At 41.0% G+C, this 16,663-nt stretch overlaps 2 protein-coding genes across 2 annotated transcripts in view; both read right to left on the reverse strand.

The window, feature by feature from the left end:
* Window positions 1-7,169: 7,169 nt before the first annotated feature.
* mlnr (motilin receptor) lies at window positions 7,170-10,640 on the reverse strand (the record flags this gene model as incomplete). The annotated part of the gene is given in 3 exon segments (XM_079677937.1): window positions 7,170-8,011; window positions 9,862-9,988; window positions 9,990-10,640. Coding segments are annotated over 3 exon segments (1,086 nt in total). The 3' UTR covers window positions 7,170-7,703.
* Window positions 10,641-13,561: 2,921 nt separating this feature from the next.
* The window catches only part of fndc3a (fibronectin type III domain containing 3A), a 50,552-nt gene continuing 47,450 nt past the window's right edge, over window positions 13,562-16,663 (reverse strand). Inside the window, 1 exon segment of the mRNA XM_079673816.1 lies at window positions 13,562-16,095. Within this exon segment, the coding sequence (XP_079529942.1) occupies window positions 15,772-16,095 (324 nt within the window). The 3' untranslated portion in view covers window positions 13,562-15,771.

The following is a 16,663-nucleotide window of genomic DNA, read 5'->3' on the forward strand; positions in this document are numbered from 1 at the left end:
GACAACTTTTACGCGAATTTGGCCCCGTCAGCGCTGTCAAGTCACTCATTATAAAACATGACAGTACTTCTGCTAAAGACTTTCAAAATAAAAACGGAAATGAGTGCACTTCATTTTTTAAGTTTGGCAGATTCCAATTGGAATAAGAAATATGAAGTATTTTACTTTAGGTTCAGCTAAATAAGCAGTGCCAATAAACAGCCAATGTAAATCATCAGTTTTCAATGTATCACCCTTGAATGGATACACTAACATCTTGTATCTTTGACAGAGGCTGAAGGAGCTTTAATGCTGGTTGGACTTCAGTAAAACTAATTGCATTTAAAATAGAGAAACAACATTTTTATTTTCACTAAACCTTTCCATCAATTTTACTAATCAATCTAAGCCACATACATGCTTCTTACTTCAAGTCAAGATGGAGAACACCTGCTGTAAACATTTTTAAAGTATCAATCCACAGGGAGTGTAGTGCAGTACGACTTTTCTGCAAACAATCTTTTTGTTTTTTTACTCTGTTAAACGTTACATGCACGTTCCCTTATCATACCTATTTAATTATAGCTACGTTTTCCCTAAATGTTTATACATAATAATACTTTTATTTTGAAGGCAGGATTTTTAATTGGCTGTCTCTGTTTTGACTCATCTGTGTAAGGTTTGGCATCTGCAACTACAACAATGTGCATAATTGGATTCAAGTATAAAATGAACACATAAACATCTACATCTTCAAAATATACAAACAAAAACATGAGCTCAAAAGTCATGGGCCCAGAAATTCAGCCTTTAAAATAGAAAATAGAGAAGAAAGAGCTAAACATATCCATATGGGATTATGCATGGACTTTAGGCTGCAGGATTTTCATTATAGGTGCAGGCCTATATGTATGCATTTGTCTGAAATGTTGGAAGTCTCACTTCCAAAGACTTTAACCTAGCTGCTTTTTCTTCATTTATTTTAAAGGTCCCTTTTTCAACTTTATATTGTAGGTCTCAGATATATACAAAACATGTCTCAGAAGTGCTTGGCTCTAAATACCAAACGAATAGTGCCTTTTAGCATGCCATAAACCCCTCTGTTTCAGGCCTGTTTCAAAAGTGATGATTCTGTGTCTGTAGCTTTAAATGCAAATGAGCAATTGCTGGCCACGCCCCTCTGCAGAGTGTCTGATTAAAAAGAAACACTATAGAGTGCCACAGTGACGCGTCCTAAAACCCGGAAGTAAGTTAGCATTTTACCACTTCCGGTTCCTTCGGCAAAAAAGCAATACAACTTCTCCATAGGATTTTGGAAAATAGCTCGAAATAAGGTCTGTGGTTGACACAAATTTAAGAGACTAAGTACTCCAAAGTATGCGGTGTGAACGCGGCTAATGGTGTTCTAAGGGGGGATTCAGGTGATAAGGTGGGCGGGTGTTACCTTGGTTGGTTATTGGCTAATGGTTGCACAAAGTGGCCAAAATCTGATCAGCTCATTTTCAAACAGGTTTTTATGTGAATGTCACAACAAAAAGAGAGAGAATATTTTTTCCTCAAACTTTCATAATCTCTTTACACAGAGGTGACACATATTAATGTATAAAGTCTTGAAAAAGTGGATGTTGCATAATAGGTCCCCTTTAATTTTGAGTTTTCATGTAAGGATGAAAGATTGTAGAGTAACTCTGCCGTCCTACTCAAGGCCATGAGGAAGTAGAGTCAGTCACTTCAGTGGTTCGTTGGGGGGAGTTGTAGAGAAGCCATCTCATGGATTGTTTTTTTTTTTAACTTGCCAACAACACACCACACTAATGCTCATATACAGTATATACCACTCAATATTCTTTACATAGTGTCAGTCCATGGATAGCATCAACTACTAAATCTGTACACATAAAAAAGGACTTTGACATTTTATTTATTTGACATGACTTTCACATTTTAGTTTATATCAAATAGCCGAAAGCAAGTTCTGACCTGGTTTCACAGGTTTTTAAATGGACAGACTAACAGGTTCTGGTGTTTAGAGGGTTTAAACTCTACCCTCAGGAGGTCAAATGGTCAACACTTCACACACACAAGTAAATATAAATAAGCCTCCGGAAGGCAGGGTACTCTGCCAGTGATTTGGAAACAGAAACAGGGCATTTGCTCTTCTTTGTGAAACATGGTTCATTAGACAATGGAAACGGTTTACTAAAAGATTTAGAAGACAATGTGATTAGTGCCTTTATAAATCAAGCCTATAATCATTATTACTGCCATTATGGCGTTTGAAAGCACTGTGGGAGGGTCTGATGGTTTGTGAAAGCTAAAGACACCTTTGTGTTTGTTCTCTCACTGTCACAGCTGTGACAACAAGTGGGCAGAGTGACACGCCTGGCGCTTTGTGGCAGGGGGGACATGATTGCTAATGGGTGAACTCGAATAAATGAGTTTTCAAGCATTACTTCACACTAAATAGATGACCACCTAATTCCCCTTGCTCTTCATTAAAGCAGCTTTCACAGAAAATGGTTGTCGCACAGTCAGCTCAAGGTGGGAAAAGCTTTGAGTTTGGGGAAAGAGGAGAGAGGAAGAGATGGCAGCGGAGGCCATGAGAAACTAGCAGGAAAGATATTGAAGTACAACAGACCATTCTCCAAAATAGCCTCCATTTGAGTTCAGCTTCCTTTGGCCACATGCAGGCACAGGGAGCCAAACAGGAAGTGAACATGTGTTTCTGATGCTTTTTGGAAATAGGCTGAACGGGGAAACTGATAAAGCTTTCTTACAGGGAGTAGTGAAAACAAGAAGCTTTAAAGGTCCCATGTAATGCTTTTCCGGTTATTACCTGTCCCCTTGTGTGATAGCCTTTTATGCATGTAAACGGTCTGCAAAGTCAAAAACCCTCGAAGTAGACTATCTAGCGAGTAAAACTCTACCACAGAAATGACCTGTCTATGCTGCCCCAAAACGCCTCGTTGGAGATTTTTCTTTTTCCATTTGTTTCTTCCGGGAACCAAGTGACGTAACGACGACCCAATGGACCAATTGGTCCAAATGGACCAATACGCGGAGCCGTTACGTTACGTCAGCGGAGCCATTACATACACACGTTACACACACACACTCAATATTTTCTCAGGCAGCTGCTGCTCCGCGGATTTCTCAGAGAAACGGCGGCGAGGCTGTGAGTGAGTGAGTCTGTGTGTGTGTGTGTGTGTGTGTGTGTGTGTGTGTGTGTGTGTGTGTGTGTGTATGTGTGTGTGTGTGTGTGTGTGAGTGTGTGTGTGTGTGTGTGTGTGTGACTGTGTGTGTGTGTGTGTGTGTGTGTGTGTGTGTGTGTGTGTGTGTGTGTGTGTGTGTGTGCGTGCGTGCAAGGGTGTAACTTTGGTTTGAGAAGTGGGGGGGACACAAAACAGGGGGTCCTCCGCAATGAAAAATGTTCTCAATTTAATTCCATTTCCTGCCTTTCTACAAATATATTAGGGACTATAGTGTTAACAAATCCAAGAAAAATGTGTAGTGTATATAATGAGTGTGCACACTTATCTAGTATCCTATCCATGTGAGTCTGTTTTATTTGTGATGACCTCACATCTAGGGGGGTCCGGGGGCATGCACGCCGGGAAGATTTTTTTCTTGAAATTGAAGTGTAATGCATCAATCTGGTTCACTTTGAGGGCAACATTAAGATATTTATGGATACAGCTCTCAACACTCATATGAAACAGAACTGTATATATTTCAATAATGAAAAAACCATTAGAATATGCTCACAATCAATAACAAATAATTGATATACTCCTTTCTCCATCTTTATCTTACCTAGTCTGCATTCTTTCTTTTTATTTATGCATATTTGACTAATCACTCCCCTTTCAAACTGTGTTTCTTATTTGTGTAATGACCTATAGTACACATTGGAAGGATTTCTTAACTTATTTTATATACAACTAATAGATGGAAATATTCTTTTACATAGATGACCAAACCATTTGAGACCCACTGAGCTAACTTAGACTAAAGTTTACAATCTAATCACTCAGAGTCCTTTACCTCCCTGAGCTGACGTTATCTCTCTCAGTCCCACAGGAGAGGACTCTCCCTCTCCTTATTGTTGCGCTTTCACACTGCAGTACTTTTCCCACAAAGGTTCATCAGAACTTAGTTCATCAGAACTCTTTAGTTCTGATGAACTAAGTAAAGATCGCGTTCACACCGGAATAAGTCCCTGAGGGAGGATAAGGCAAATGAAGCCGCTGACGTCACTTCTTCTTATTCTGGTTTGGATTTACTTGCAGGCCGCAAACAACTTCACGCCGTATACTGCCACCCGTAGTCCCGGTCCGGAAGTCCCCGGAGTTGGGGACTGGCTTCAGTCGAAGCTGCTGGGACTCCCAGCTGCTTCTACTGAAGCCTTCCGAGTAAATCACCAGAACGCCGACACCTCCTCATCTTCACCGCTCCCATGTTTTATTTTGTGTTGCCATAAGTTAGTCTCTCTGCGTCTGTGAGCTGGGCTAATGCTAATGCTAATAATGCTAATGCAAGGATAATAAAATGGCGGCTTCACAAAACTTTTATGGAGTTTTACGAGGCGTGGTTTGCAATCCGCCCAGCCAAACAGAAATCTATCTCTCTCTCACAAGACGCACTTGTGCCACACACACACAGATGCTCCTCCGTGACGATGACCGCTTGTGTAAAAAATAAATAATAAACACATTTAAAAAGTGGGGGGGACACAAACGGGATTTTGAAAAGTGGGGGGGACATGTCCCCCCTGTCCCCAGTGGAAATTACGCCTGTGTGTGTGTGTGTGCTCTGGCTGGTTTTGGGCTGGGTTTCGCTGTGTCTCGCTGTCTCGCCGACCCCACGCAGCAACCAGGAAACCACACCAGTAAGCCAGCTCACACTGTCCGCTCCTCGCAGCAGCGAGCCTCGCAACATCCCGCCAACACGGCACCCAGACCCCACGCAGCATTCTCATCGGTTTGTCATTACTGGTGTCATTTTCTGGTTGCTAACGCCATTGTAACACATAATCACTGATGTTCCGCTGTAACGGTGGTGGACTCATCAGAACAGAGTGGGCGAGCTGGCCAATCAGAGCACACTGGGCTCACAGGGAGGGGAGGGGGGGCAGGATCTCCAACAAGCCGTTTAGGACAGAGAGTGAATACACATACTATACAGAGATGCTGTATGAGAAACCAATGTGAGTTTGGAAAATTGCACAATGTAAATCTATTCTAGTAGATCTCAACAATGGAATTATGATCAGTAGAAATGGCCATATCATGGGACCTTTAAACTAAAAGTACAGTGTTTATGTAGTTTAAAAGCTATGCTTGACATATCTTAATTACATGAAATGTTTGATATTGCTGTAATTTTTTTTTCTTTAAATTATGAATACATACAGTTTGTTTGTCGGACGGCAGTAGTCTTTGGCTCCCTCCTCTGGTGGAAAGACACTGACCGAAATGACGTTGACCTGAGAAGCAGTATCAGAAAATACTAATAACAAAGGAAATGTATCTCAAATTGCTGCATGTTTCATATGGAGATGAATGCAAATGAAAAAAAACATACTGCAAGGCAGCATGACAGTACAAGGGTACTGTACATCAATTCAGTCAATAACTAAACTATGCTAATGAGAAACTGAGAAACAATCACAAAAACATTCTATACAAAACGTAAGTCTGGAACACTTATACCGAAACACTACTTTGTTTGTAGCTTTTGTTAAATTTTTTCTAAATGTTAGACACTTACGGTATTCAAATGACACAGCCGAGAATTGTTTGATTATGGTCAGTTTTTGTCGTTTCTTTTACAAAGAATTTTGAAACCCAAGAACTTCACAATCATCTCTTAGGAAATCTGTATTCACATCTTATCTTCATTAGGAATTATTGTTATTATTCAAATAAATCACTGTCTAATATTGTATATGACAGGTTGAAAAGATGAGAAGAAGGGGTGTTTGCACAGTGATGTCATATGTCTGCTGATGGAAAATAAGTCCTGACCTAGGACCTTGAGTCTAAACAAACTACATTTCTAAGACTGAATGATTTCAGGTGATGTGACGGAGGCCTGAGGGGAGTGTTTACAGCTGTGTACTAGCGGCTCACACACACTCTCTTCATTATCTGTAAAGAAAAATAACCGACAGAGGAGTCGTGCTGCTCGCTGATCTCTCCCTAGGTGAAGGCAGGATGGTCTGTGGCATTATAAGCTTTTAACCGCTGCTTCAGCTCCTCTGGCAGAGTTGAATGGCTCGGTGAAAAAAATGTGTCATGAGGATGAGTCAGCCCACAGCGACTGTCTCTTAGTATTTGTGCAAACCAAGGCCCCAATGATTCATGGGCAAAATCACGACAGTTCCATTTAAGAGACAGAACCTTGAAAACTCTGCGTTTATTTTGGGATTAGACAGTGTTCAGGTTAAAAATAGGCTAAATACTTTGACGTTACCCTTCTTGCCAGAGTGCATGAGGTACAAAAAGAGTACAATTTCTAATAAAAAATGTAACATCAATGAGGAAATGTACAACGTTGTCGAAATTATGCAGGCGGAAGCAATAAAAGAAATAACCAATGCCGCTGCTGACAGCCTAATATTTTGTTCCTCTTTGAAATGCACTTAGAGCAGCCATTACTTTGAATATGGTGATGCAGGGACACTAGCCGCCAGCTTAAATCAAACTCAGAGCCCAGGTAATATAATAGCTGTGTCAGATTACATGATGGCCGGCACGTACGCAGCCCCAAATCCTCAGGGCTCAGGTGGCCTCACATAGACATCAACTGTCCCATTTTCATATTAATCTGCTTTTATGAAGTTTATGTTGCATCTATTCACTGGAGAAATGGTACACAACAAACACAAACACTCAAACATCACACCGGAATATCCAATTTCAGATCTGCACAACTAATGGAGCACGGCTAATAGGTTTACTTGTTTTCAGTTTTTCTTGATTTATGAGAACGACAAACCGTATGATGACAATTGTTCACCATAAATTAAACAAATTCAATCTTACAACAGAATGCAGTTCAGACTACAATTAAACATAATAAATGAGGACTCATTTCAAATGTGGCACACACATCATCTGTCATTAACAAAGAGGTAGCGCTTATTATTATCAGCTGATGTTCAATAAGCACTTACACAATAGGCGACTGCATATATGAAAAAAAAAACATTAGCCCAAAAAAATTGCAACAAAAGGTTTAACTGTTTTGTGTAGTATAAGGTGTCCCAAATAAATGATGAAGGAGTTAGGGTATTTTAAGGAATTTTCGGCCATCTTGAACGCCATCTTGAAAATTACACATTTCTAGTCGTCAGATTTCTTTGGACTTTTAGTATGTTATTAAGTACACCTGATACTACAATAATCCATTGAAAAACCTTTTGTTGCAATTGTGTTGGGGTCAAGCCATATTTGCAGCTGACTACAAAGCAAGATAAACATGTAGCAGCACACACTGTCGAGGTAAATACTTCTACATTAGGTGAAAACACTGTCTATATGTGATCAGAATGCCCCTGTGTGAAGCAGACTTTGCATTGAAGTGCAGTGGAGCCCTCAGCCCTGTTTTCCCGCTCAAAGATACAATGGAACGAACATCTCTCAACAAGGTTTCGCTCAACTCCTGAAGCGTGCAATCTCTGAAGTCAATCAAACCTGTTAAAATCACTGCTCATGACCCCCTCAGACCCCAGTCAGGCTCTCATTCAGGGTGGAGATGTGGTCGATCACGCTGAGCTCCCTCTGGCCGCGGCGGGCTTGTATTTGCCGCTGGTGCAGAAGGAACAGGCGTTTGGCCGCGGCCCGGTACTTCCGGGACATGAGGTTGTAGACGACGGGGTTGATGGAGGCGCTGAGGTAGCACAGCACCATGGAGGCCATGTTGAAGTTCTGGCTCAACATGGCTGTCTCGTAGTCGTCCACCTGGGCAAACAGGTTCCTGCCAATGTGATAGGGCAGCCAGCAGATGATGAAGGCCAGCACCACCACCACTGAGGGGGAATACAGTTAGGAGAGGGAAATTAGTTTAAAGGAATAGTTTGACTTTTTGTGAAAAACGCTAAGATGAACAGCTATTCTTGCTTTGTCAGAAGTTTAAATAAAAATAAGAAACAGAATATAAAGTTTGAATTGACAATACAAAAATGAAATTCAAGCAAATACAATACCACATGTTTTCTTATCGCCCATAAAGCCAAATGTAGAGCTTTAAATGTGATAGGATCAATACACACTAATCTTACATGAGGAATAAACAATATTATAGCATCTCTCACAGATTATAATGTATTCTGTTTTTTTTAATAATAATAAGTTAATGAAAAAATGTGTCTCGATCTTTGAGCACAGTATATGATTTATGTTCTATGGTCACCCTTTCATTTTATTAATGACCAGTGGCAATAAACATCAAAGGAACTTATCTTTAAACCCACACACACACACACACACGCACGCACGCACGCACGCACGCACGCACGCACGCACGCACGCACGCACGCACGCACGCACGCACACACACACACACACACACACACACACACACCACACACACACACACACACACACACACACACACACACACACACACACACACACACACACACACACACACACACACACACACATCCTCCCTCGCTCCTTAAGTGATGCTCTCCTGCAATTGGCCCTGGCAACAATGAAGTCATATTTTCACAACAAAGGCAAGTGAGCAAGCTAATTAGATCATAAGCGCAGCTGACATTTTTTCCAGAAAAGAACTTAAATGTATTTAGAATTTAAAAGATAGAAATGTCAGCACAGGGTGAAGTAATCCCTGACTCACTGGTATTGTTTTAGAAGTCCCTGCAAATAAAATGGCCATCAATTTGTCTAATGGAGCCAGTCATATCTGGAAGGATGTTAAAAGTGCGTTAAATAATTAAAAGAGAGGTTTTTCTGGCTACACAAGACTAATTATTTGTGAATAAACAGAATCCATGAATCAAAGACCTACATCATGGACAGAGTGAACAAATGATCATTGAGTGGACTCCTGGATATGTGACGCCAGCGTAATACAAAAGGAGCCCAGGAGTATGGGAGCAATTACATTTCCATTATGGTTGATTTATGAAGACCTCTGATGACAATCCAATTTGGGATTCAACAAATGTGGATACAAATGGCAGCAAGTAGGACAACATGGGCTCTGTGCAGCGTGTGCTCAGCTAATGAACTGCCTTTATATCCTAATGGATACATCATGATTCAATATTTGGTTAATTCAGATTGGACTGGCCATGGTACTTTACTATCAAACAGGGTTTCCTGCGCAATAAGCCAGAGCTGTGTATTACGCCAATCAGCATGTGCAGAGCATGTATAGCCTCAGACAAAACAGAATTATTATCAAGCTTGCAATTCTCAAACCTGCCGGATAAAAGCAACACAATTCCCTGTGAAAACAATCTTAAAAAAGCTGGGTTTAATTTAGTACAAATCAATATATATTATAACTAGCTTAATTTGCTAAAGCAAACACAATAGAGGCGGTGCAGTAAACAAGATATTCTTGATTCTCCGTCCGCCAATTATATTGCAACAGCAACAATGAAAGTTAGATTTATTGTATAAAAGAGATGGATTTGTGCTTTAGGCTTTTGCTACAAATAACGTTCAGGTAATGAAATTCAGAGAAAGGTTTTTGAAAGTATAGGAAAGAAGTATAAACCACCGCTCCTCCTACTAGGATGGGTTAAATGCAGAGGTCAAATGTCACTGTGTGTGCTGTGTGCATGTATGTGTGACCATTAATTAAGAGGGTTTCATCCTCCAATTATATCTATCTATCTGCACTCACCCAGGATCTTGACTGTTTGCCTGTGAGACCGCTCTCGGGCCAAAGCGCAGGGGCCTTGCAGGTCCATTTGGCTTTTCCACAACTTGCATCCGATGGAGCCATAGAGGAAGATGAGGCAGAGCATGGGGGCAGAAAAAGTAGGTGGTGGACACCCAGAGCATGATGTGCAGCTGCCCAGAACTGATGGCGTAGTTGCTGTGCTTGCACTGCCCTGTGTTGTAGTCCGGGTGTGTGTCGTTGTCATACTCCACCCCAACGAGGAAGAGCGTTGGAGCGGCGGACACCAGGGCAAAGACCCACAGGGCGAAGATGATGTACTGGACCCTGCGTCGGGACACCTTGCTCCTGAGGGGGAAACTGATGGCCAGGTAGCGCTCGATGCTCAGGGCCGTGATGTGCAGGATGGTGGCCGAGGTGCAGCCTTCGAAGATGTAGTGATAGAAGCGGCACACCACCTCCCCGAAAAGCCAGGGCACGTACTTCCACAGACGGTAAAGGTCAAAGGGCAGGCAGAGGAAGATGATGAGGTCGGACACCGCCATGCTGGACAGGTAGAGGTTGGTGGTTGTCTTCATGTCCTTGAAGTGCTGGATGATGAGGATGGTCATGGTGTTGCCGGTCACCCCGATGATGAAGATGAGGATGCAGATGACGGTGACAGGGATGAGGGTGGAGGTGGGGAAGAGGGAGCCCTCGTAGTGATGGTCGTCTATGTTCAACTGGTCCATGGCCTCTGCTCCCCCCGCATTAAGGTCCACCTGGGGTCTGGTCCAGGGCATGCCCACTGTCACTGAGTGTTGGCACAGCAAAGGGGGAATCAACACTTAAACAAGGAAAGAGAAATGAAACCATTAAAGGACTAAACTGGGGTTTCTTTTAAACTTCACTATATTTAGACATTTCTCCTGTCAGGGTTTATCGTTTTTTGTAGTTTTGTATTCATTTCACCTGGATTCATCTTCTTATTTATAAAACATGCATTTTCAAGCAGTTGGACTACCTACGTTGTAAATGTATTATCTTTTTAATGTACACACTACATCTATTGCGTGTCTGTCCGTCCTGGGAGAGGGATCTGTTGCTCTCCCTGAGGTTTCTTAAATGTTTCCCCCATTAACTGTGGGGTTTCTTTGCAAGTGTTTCCTTGTCTGATGTTGGGGTCCAAGAATAGAAGGTGTATTCTGTACAAACTGTAAAGTCCACTGAGACAAATGTAAAATGTGTGATATTGGGCTATATAAATAAACTTTGATTGATTGAGACCAATGATCATAAGGTCTGCCTTCTTTTCATTTTGATAGAATTGATAACTTAAACGTGAATTTAAATAATCGCACCGCATTTCCTTCTAGCAAAAGTGTTGACTACTGAACTCAAGTGCTAGAACTTTTGAATGGAAACTGGTAGATGGCTTTTTTCTTTAAAATAATGTTAAATACAACAACAATATAAAGTAAAAGCAGGTTGTAGTAGAATGAATAAAACATGCATTTGATGCTCCTTTAACTTTTATACCTAAAAGTAGAAACAACATCCTTGTGTGGAATAAATAATGGCGGTTGACTTTACCTGTGAAACTCAGCTGGATCTCCTAAAAAAAGGTTTTTTTGGTCTCTGTTGCGTTGCTGTGTGTCGATGGCGAGCGGCAGCAGGGTCTCATGAAGTGGCAGAGCCGGTTCCTGGCGCTCAGTAACCAGGAGAGCTCTGCTGCGAGATGAATAAGGGAGCACCCCCTCCACACCACCACCCTGAGGTGTGTGTGTGTGTGTGTGTGTGTGTGTGTGTGTGTGTGTGTGTGTGTGTCTAACTAATCAAATGATGATGAGACGGATGATGGTAAAAGGCTTATGGTGGAGGGAATACGATTGGAGGACCCCCTTCCATCACTGCTGCTCCTCTGGGAGAATACATATAGATTAAGTACCATACTAATTTGAATTGAGTGTAAATACATGAGAAAAACACATATGAGGGATGTAGGTTTATTAATTGATGCATCAATCACTGAAAGCCCAGCGTGTTTGCTGAGCTGTCTGGGAGAAGTCACTGAAAAATGAGTCCTGTGTTTGCCTAATTGTCCACTTGCCCCATCCGTCACTCTACTTAGCTTCATCACTCCACACTCCCAACGGCACTTCTCGTCTTCGTCACTCCCACCTTACCTACCAGGCTTGTTATAATAAACTCAGTTTCATCTATGCTGGTTTAACAGGAATGTCATCTTTAAAGAATGTCCATAAAGTTTAGTTGGTGGTGAGAGCGAGTCTGAAAAGGTCAAAAGTTGTGAGAGTTCTTCCACCTGGTTTTCTGTTTAAGAATAGAAGATTTAATTCAGTATGACCTCCGGTAACACTGTTCTTCACTTCATATCCAACTAATCCACAAATTCTGAGGTTTTCAGTCTGATTTGGATGAAGAGAAAGTGTTGCAAGCCCTGCAGATTAATATGAGAATAATCATTTATGACTGTTTGTACATTTTCTTCAAATAATTGCATTTCCTATCTAGTGCTGCAGGCTGTGAACATACCACTTTCAGATTTTCTCTCCCTGATTTACAGGTTTTCCGGCTGTGTCCAAAGAAGCATTAGTCACCAAAGCCTGGAGGGCCGTGCTCTGTTGGTTCAGAGCCACCATATCCATTAGGTCTAAATGAACCTTTGTAAGCAGAGTCACACTGACACCGGCTGTATCTGTGTGTTTACACTGAGCTGATCCCCAGCCGGATGCACCGCTCGGACTTGAGGGGCAGCAGGAATGTCCCCCCCTCTTTCAGTGTTTACTCCTGTCAAAGAAACACGACAGGGAAAGCTTGTTTGTCCCCTTTTTAAGAAATGGGTGACCAGTGTGTCTCTCAACAAGAACCAATGATGTACACAGAAGAGTGAACGGAGTAAGCTTACTTAACATTAATCATGGCTCTCCTGCTCACAGTTAACAGGAACTCTTGCATCTCCAAAGGCTTTCATTCAACAGTTTCTCAAATACTGTCAGTCCATTTTGTGGCGCTCATCTGATTCCTGTTGCTAAAGGTTGATTGATTAAACTAAATCATGGTCAATAGGGATAAACTTGTATTTCCCACAGCTCTATTTCTTGGTAGGAATTTAAATTTTGAACTACTGGTCAAACGTGACCAGCAATGACAGACATGGCCTATTGTTCTCTCAAGCATTTTCAGATGATTTGACCCATTTGAAAACACTTGATAGAAAAGGAAATTATGAAGTAGCATTTTTGCTGATGATCAGTCTTTCCAGGCTTTAGTAGGAAAATGCTCTCAGCTAGATGTCATTTGAACATAAATGTATGATGATTTGAAAAACAACAAGGCTGAAACTCAGCATAAACCATTGTTTTCAATGTCCATGCATCATGGCCAGTTACCACCTGAGATGCTGTGGTCACTTTTCAATTTACAATTTTGTTTCTAGTCAGTTTGTTCCATGGCTAATTGGTGTTCTGTCCGACCAAAAGCGCAAAACCAAAGAAATATTCTACTTATAGTGACGGGAAAAAGTGAAATAATCCTCACGTTGGAACCAGTGAATATGTAGTGTTCATTTCTTGATTTATCACTTATGTAATGAATGGATCATTAGAATAGCTGCCTTTTTTCATATTAATATAGAAAGATTAGATTGTTGAACCTTGATGAGTAATCCAATGACAACAACAAAGGCTAAAAATCAAACACGATAAAGAATTATAAATCTTTTATTGTGCATGGATCCTTTGTAGATATCATGACTATACAGATACACTTTAGATACATATCTATGATTATACATTTTCCCATAACGAACATTTTAAAGTGATATGTCTGGTAGTATGTATAGTATAACAAATTTTCATTTTGGAATGTACGGTGTATGAGGTAACTGCAAACATTAAAATTACATAAAAATGGTCTCTATTTTTGTGCATATTTTACTCATTTTTGTAGCATTTTGTTAATCTCCCCAACCAAAGGTAGTAAGCCCAGGGTGAAGCGGTGTTAAAATGGCACACGTTGCAATCGCTATCAAAAATAGGATTTTGAATTCTTTAAATGACAGAGCAGACATTTGCAGAATGTCTGAAAGACCAAATCATGTAATTATCCAAGACGTTTCGCAAGGTACCTGCATTTCATTTTTACGGTTGCAACAGCAGTTATCTTCCCAAAACCAAACAACACTAGACCCTACAGCCAGATCACCACTGAAAACTCAGGGTTAGAAATCTGTTACAGATACTTAACACACAGAGAAAAGGCAAATTTAGATTCACAGGAAGTACATGATATAACACATTTTGTATCTGCCATTTGCGTTCCATGATTCATGAGTACTCAGGATGTATTATTTTCTCTGGAGAGTATTAACTTATATTACTTCAATATTATAAAAAAATATACTTCACACATGTATGACCTGACAAAAGAAATCAAAAGAAATCATAAGTAATACATATAACTACTTTCCATTTCTCTCCTGATTACATATGTTTACTATCATCAAATAAATGTTGCAAAATAAAAGTAAATAAAACCCATTTTAGAGTCGTCTAACACTAAAAAAAAGAAATCAAAATTTAAAGAGAAATTAAGAAAAATCTCCCGAGATTTTTTTCCTCTCCAATTAAGGCCTCTGAAACAACTGGTACATACTTTTTTTTCTCTTTTTTTTTTTTTTTTGCTGAGAAAGATCAGCTGTTTCAGCGACACATTATGTGGTACTACAACTTTTAAAACACCCAAAACACAAGTAGGGTTGCACAATCTCAAAGTGTGTTCTATAAAATTCATCACAAGACCAAGACGCAGTCAGTCGAGGTTTTTTCTTCCACTAAGGTGCAAAATCAATTACTGGGGAAAAACAAAAAAAGAAAAGAAAACATACAGGTAAGCATACATTTTCTGTGCTGAACAACAATATTTCGGAGTAAAGCAGCAGTATAACTATATGATAGTAAAAATAATTATAATTCACTGTAAGCTTGGTTTTTGTTTGTTTTCTATCTTTATAGTGAGCATTTTTTTTCCTCAAACTTACAGGTCCTCGTGTCTTCACTGTACAAAAATATACTAACATTTCTCCAGTCATTTTTGCATCCTTAAACATTCTGAACATCAAAAAGGTTGGAAAGTGCTAAATGAACGCTGTCTATCGCGTGAACAAGATTTTCATTTCAGTTCCTCCTCTCAATAAACCCACCTAAAACTCCAGCAGGGGGTTAAGTCCCCCTTCATCTGGCCCTAATGCCCCCCCCCAGCCGTGTACTGTGGCACTAAACTACATACAGTATACACATCTGGACACACCCCCCACTGTGCAAACACAGGCCCACCAGGTCCCTGGATCAAAAAGCACATAGGCTAAAGACACACCTACATACTATTTTTGGAACACATCTATCAAAAAACAGGTTGATACTGGACACATAAATGGAAATATAAATAATGACTATTTCTATACATATATATATATATATTCTGTGTATCTATATATATTGTAATCAACAAGTACGTGAGTCGAAGCGGCCCTTCTCCCCTCTACCCATTTGCCTCTTCCAAAATGAAACCCTGCTCTTTTCTGACTTCTTTTTCACGCATGATCATGATGAAACAGAAATGTGAACTGAACAACAGATACCACAAAGTGGGGAGGGGGCGACGAAGGCAGGAGAGGCAGAGAGTTATCACAGGTGCCAAATAATTTGTTACATCTTCAATTTTTAACTGCTATTCAGCTGTCACTCACCAGCCCACCTTCCCGCTGCACCCCAATGTGGAAAATACAATTATTCTGTTGACAGCAGGGGGAGAAAACAATAAGTACAAAACGAAGAATACAAAACAACAGAGAGAGAGACAGAGGTGGGGGGGAAGAATAAAGCTATAACCCTGTAGCTGGGCGGCGCAAACTGCTTATTTAATAACAAAGTACTGTATGACGAAAGCGATGAGGATGGCGATAACAGCGAACACCATGAGGAGGAGGAACGCGCACTGCTCGTCCGTCAGGCTCCGCCTGGCTCGGTTGGATTCCACGCCGGCCCGGGACCCCGAGCCGGCCGCACCCCCGCTCACCGCCACGTCGCTCCGCTGGGGGGAGAGGGTCACTGTGGGGCTGTAGGGGCCGCTCAGCTCAGGGGCCTCCTGGCACTGTCTGATCGCACACACCCGGAAACGGTAGTCGCTGTTGGGCTGCAGGCTCTGGACATGGAAGGATGTTGCAGAGCCTTTGTATGACTGTAAAGAAAGGAAAACAAGTCTGATTAAATACTGTAAATACAAAAAGAGAGCTTAAAGGTCTCCCAATATACTATTTTTAGGCATATATTATAGGTCTCAGATATATAAAAAACATTTCTATTAAGTGTTTTGCTCAAAATACCAAACAGATCACCCATTGTAGCCTCATACCCCTCTATTTCAGCCCTGTTAGAGAAGTGCTGATTCTGGGTCCATAGCTTTATAAATAAAGAAAAAAAAGAGAGGAGAGCTCATGCAGGAGAATTGTACCCAGTTACTCAGCTAAATGCTGCCGTGATTAAACGCCGTATCATGTTCCAAACCAAATTAAGGATTATTTCTGAAACAGTATGGAGCCACATTGCTTCCCTTCTGATAAAACATTGCATTTGCTTTTTTCCTCCGCCTCATGGTAGTAAACATGGGCTCAAATATCACATCGTTTCTTTCTCCCAAGCAGTGGTGGCTTTAGACTTTTTCGTTGTCAGTCATTTTGACGGACGGGATTGTAACATTTCCATCATAATCCATTGGGGGGGGGGGGGGTATTCGGTTAACGCGACCA

Source organism: Notothenia rossii (genome assembly GCF_949606895.1).
Source record: "Notothenia rossii genome assembly, chromosome: 4".
Taxonomy (NCBI): Eukaryota; Metazoa; Chordata; class Actinopteri; order Perciformes; family Nototheniidae; genus Notothenia; species Notothenia rossii.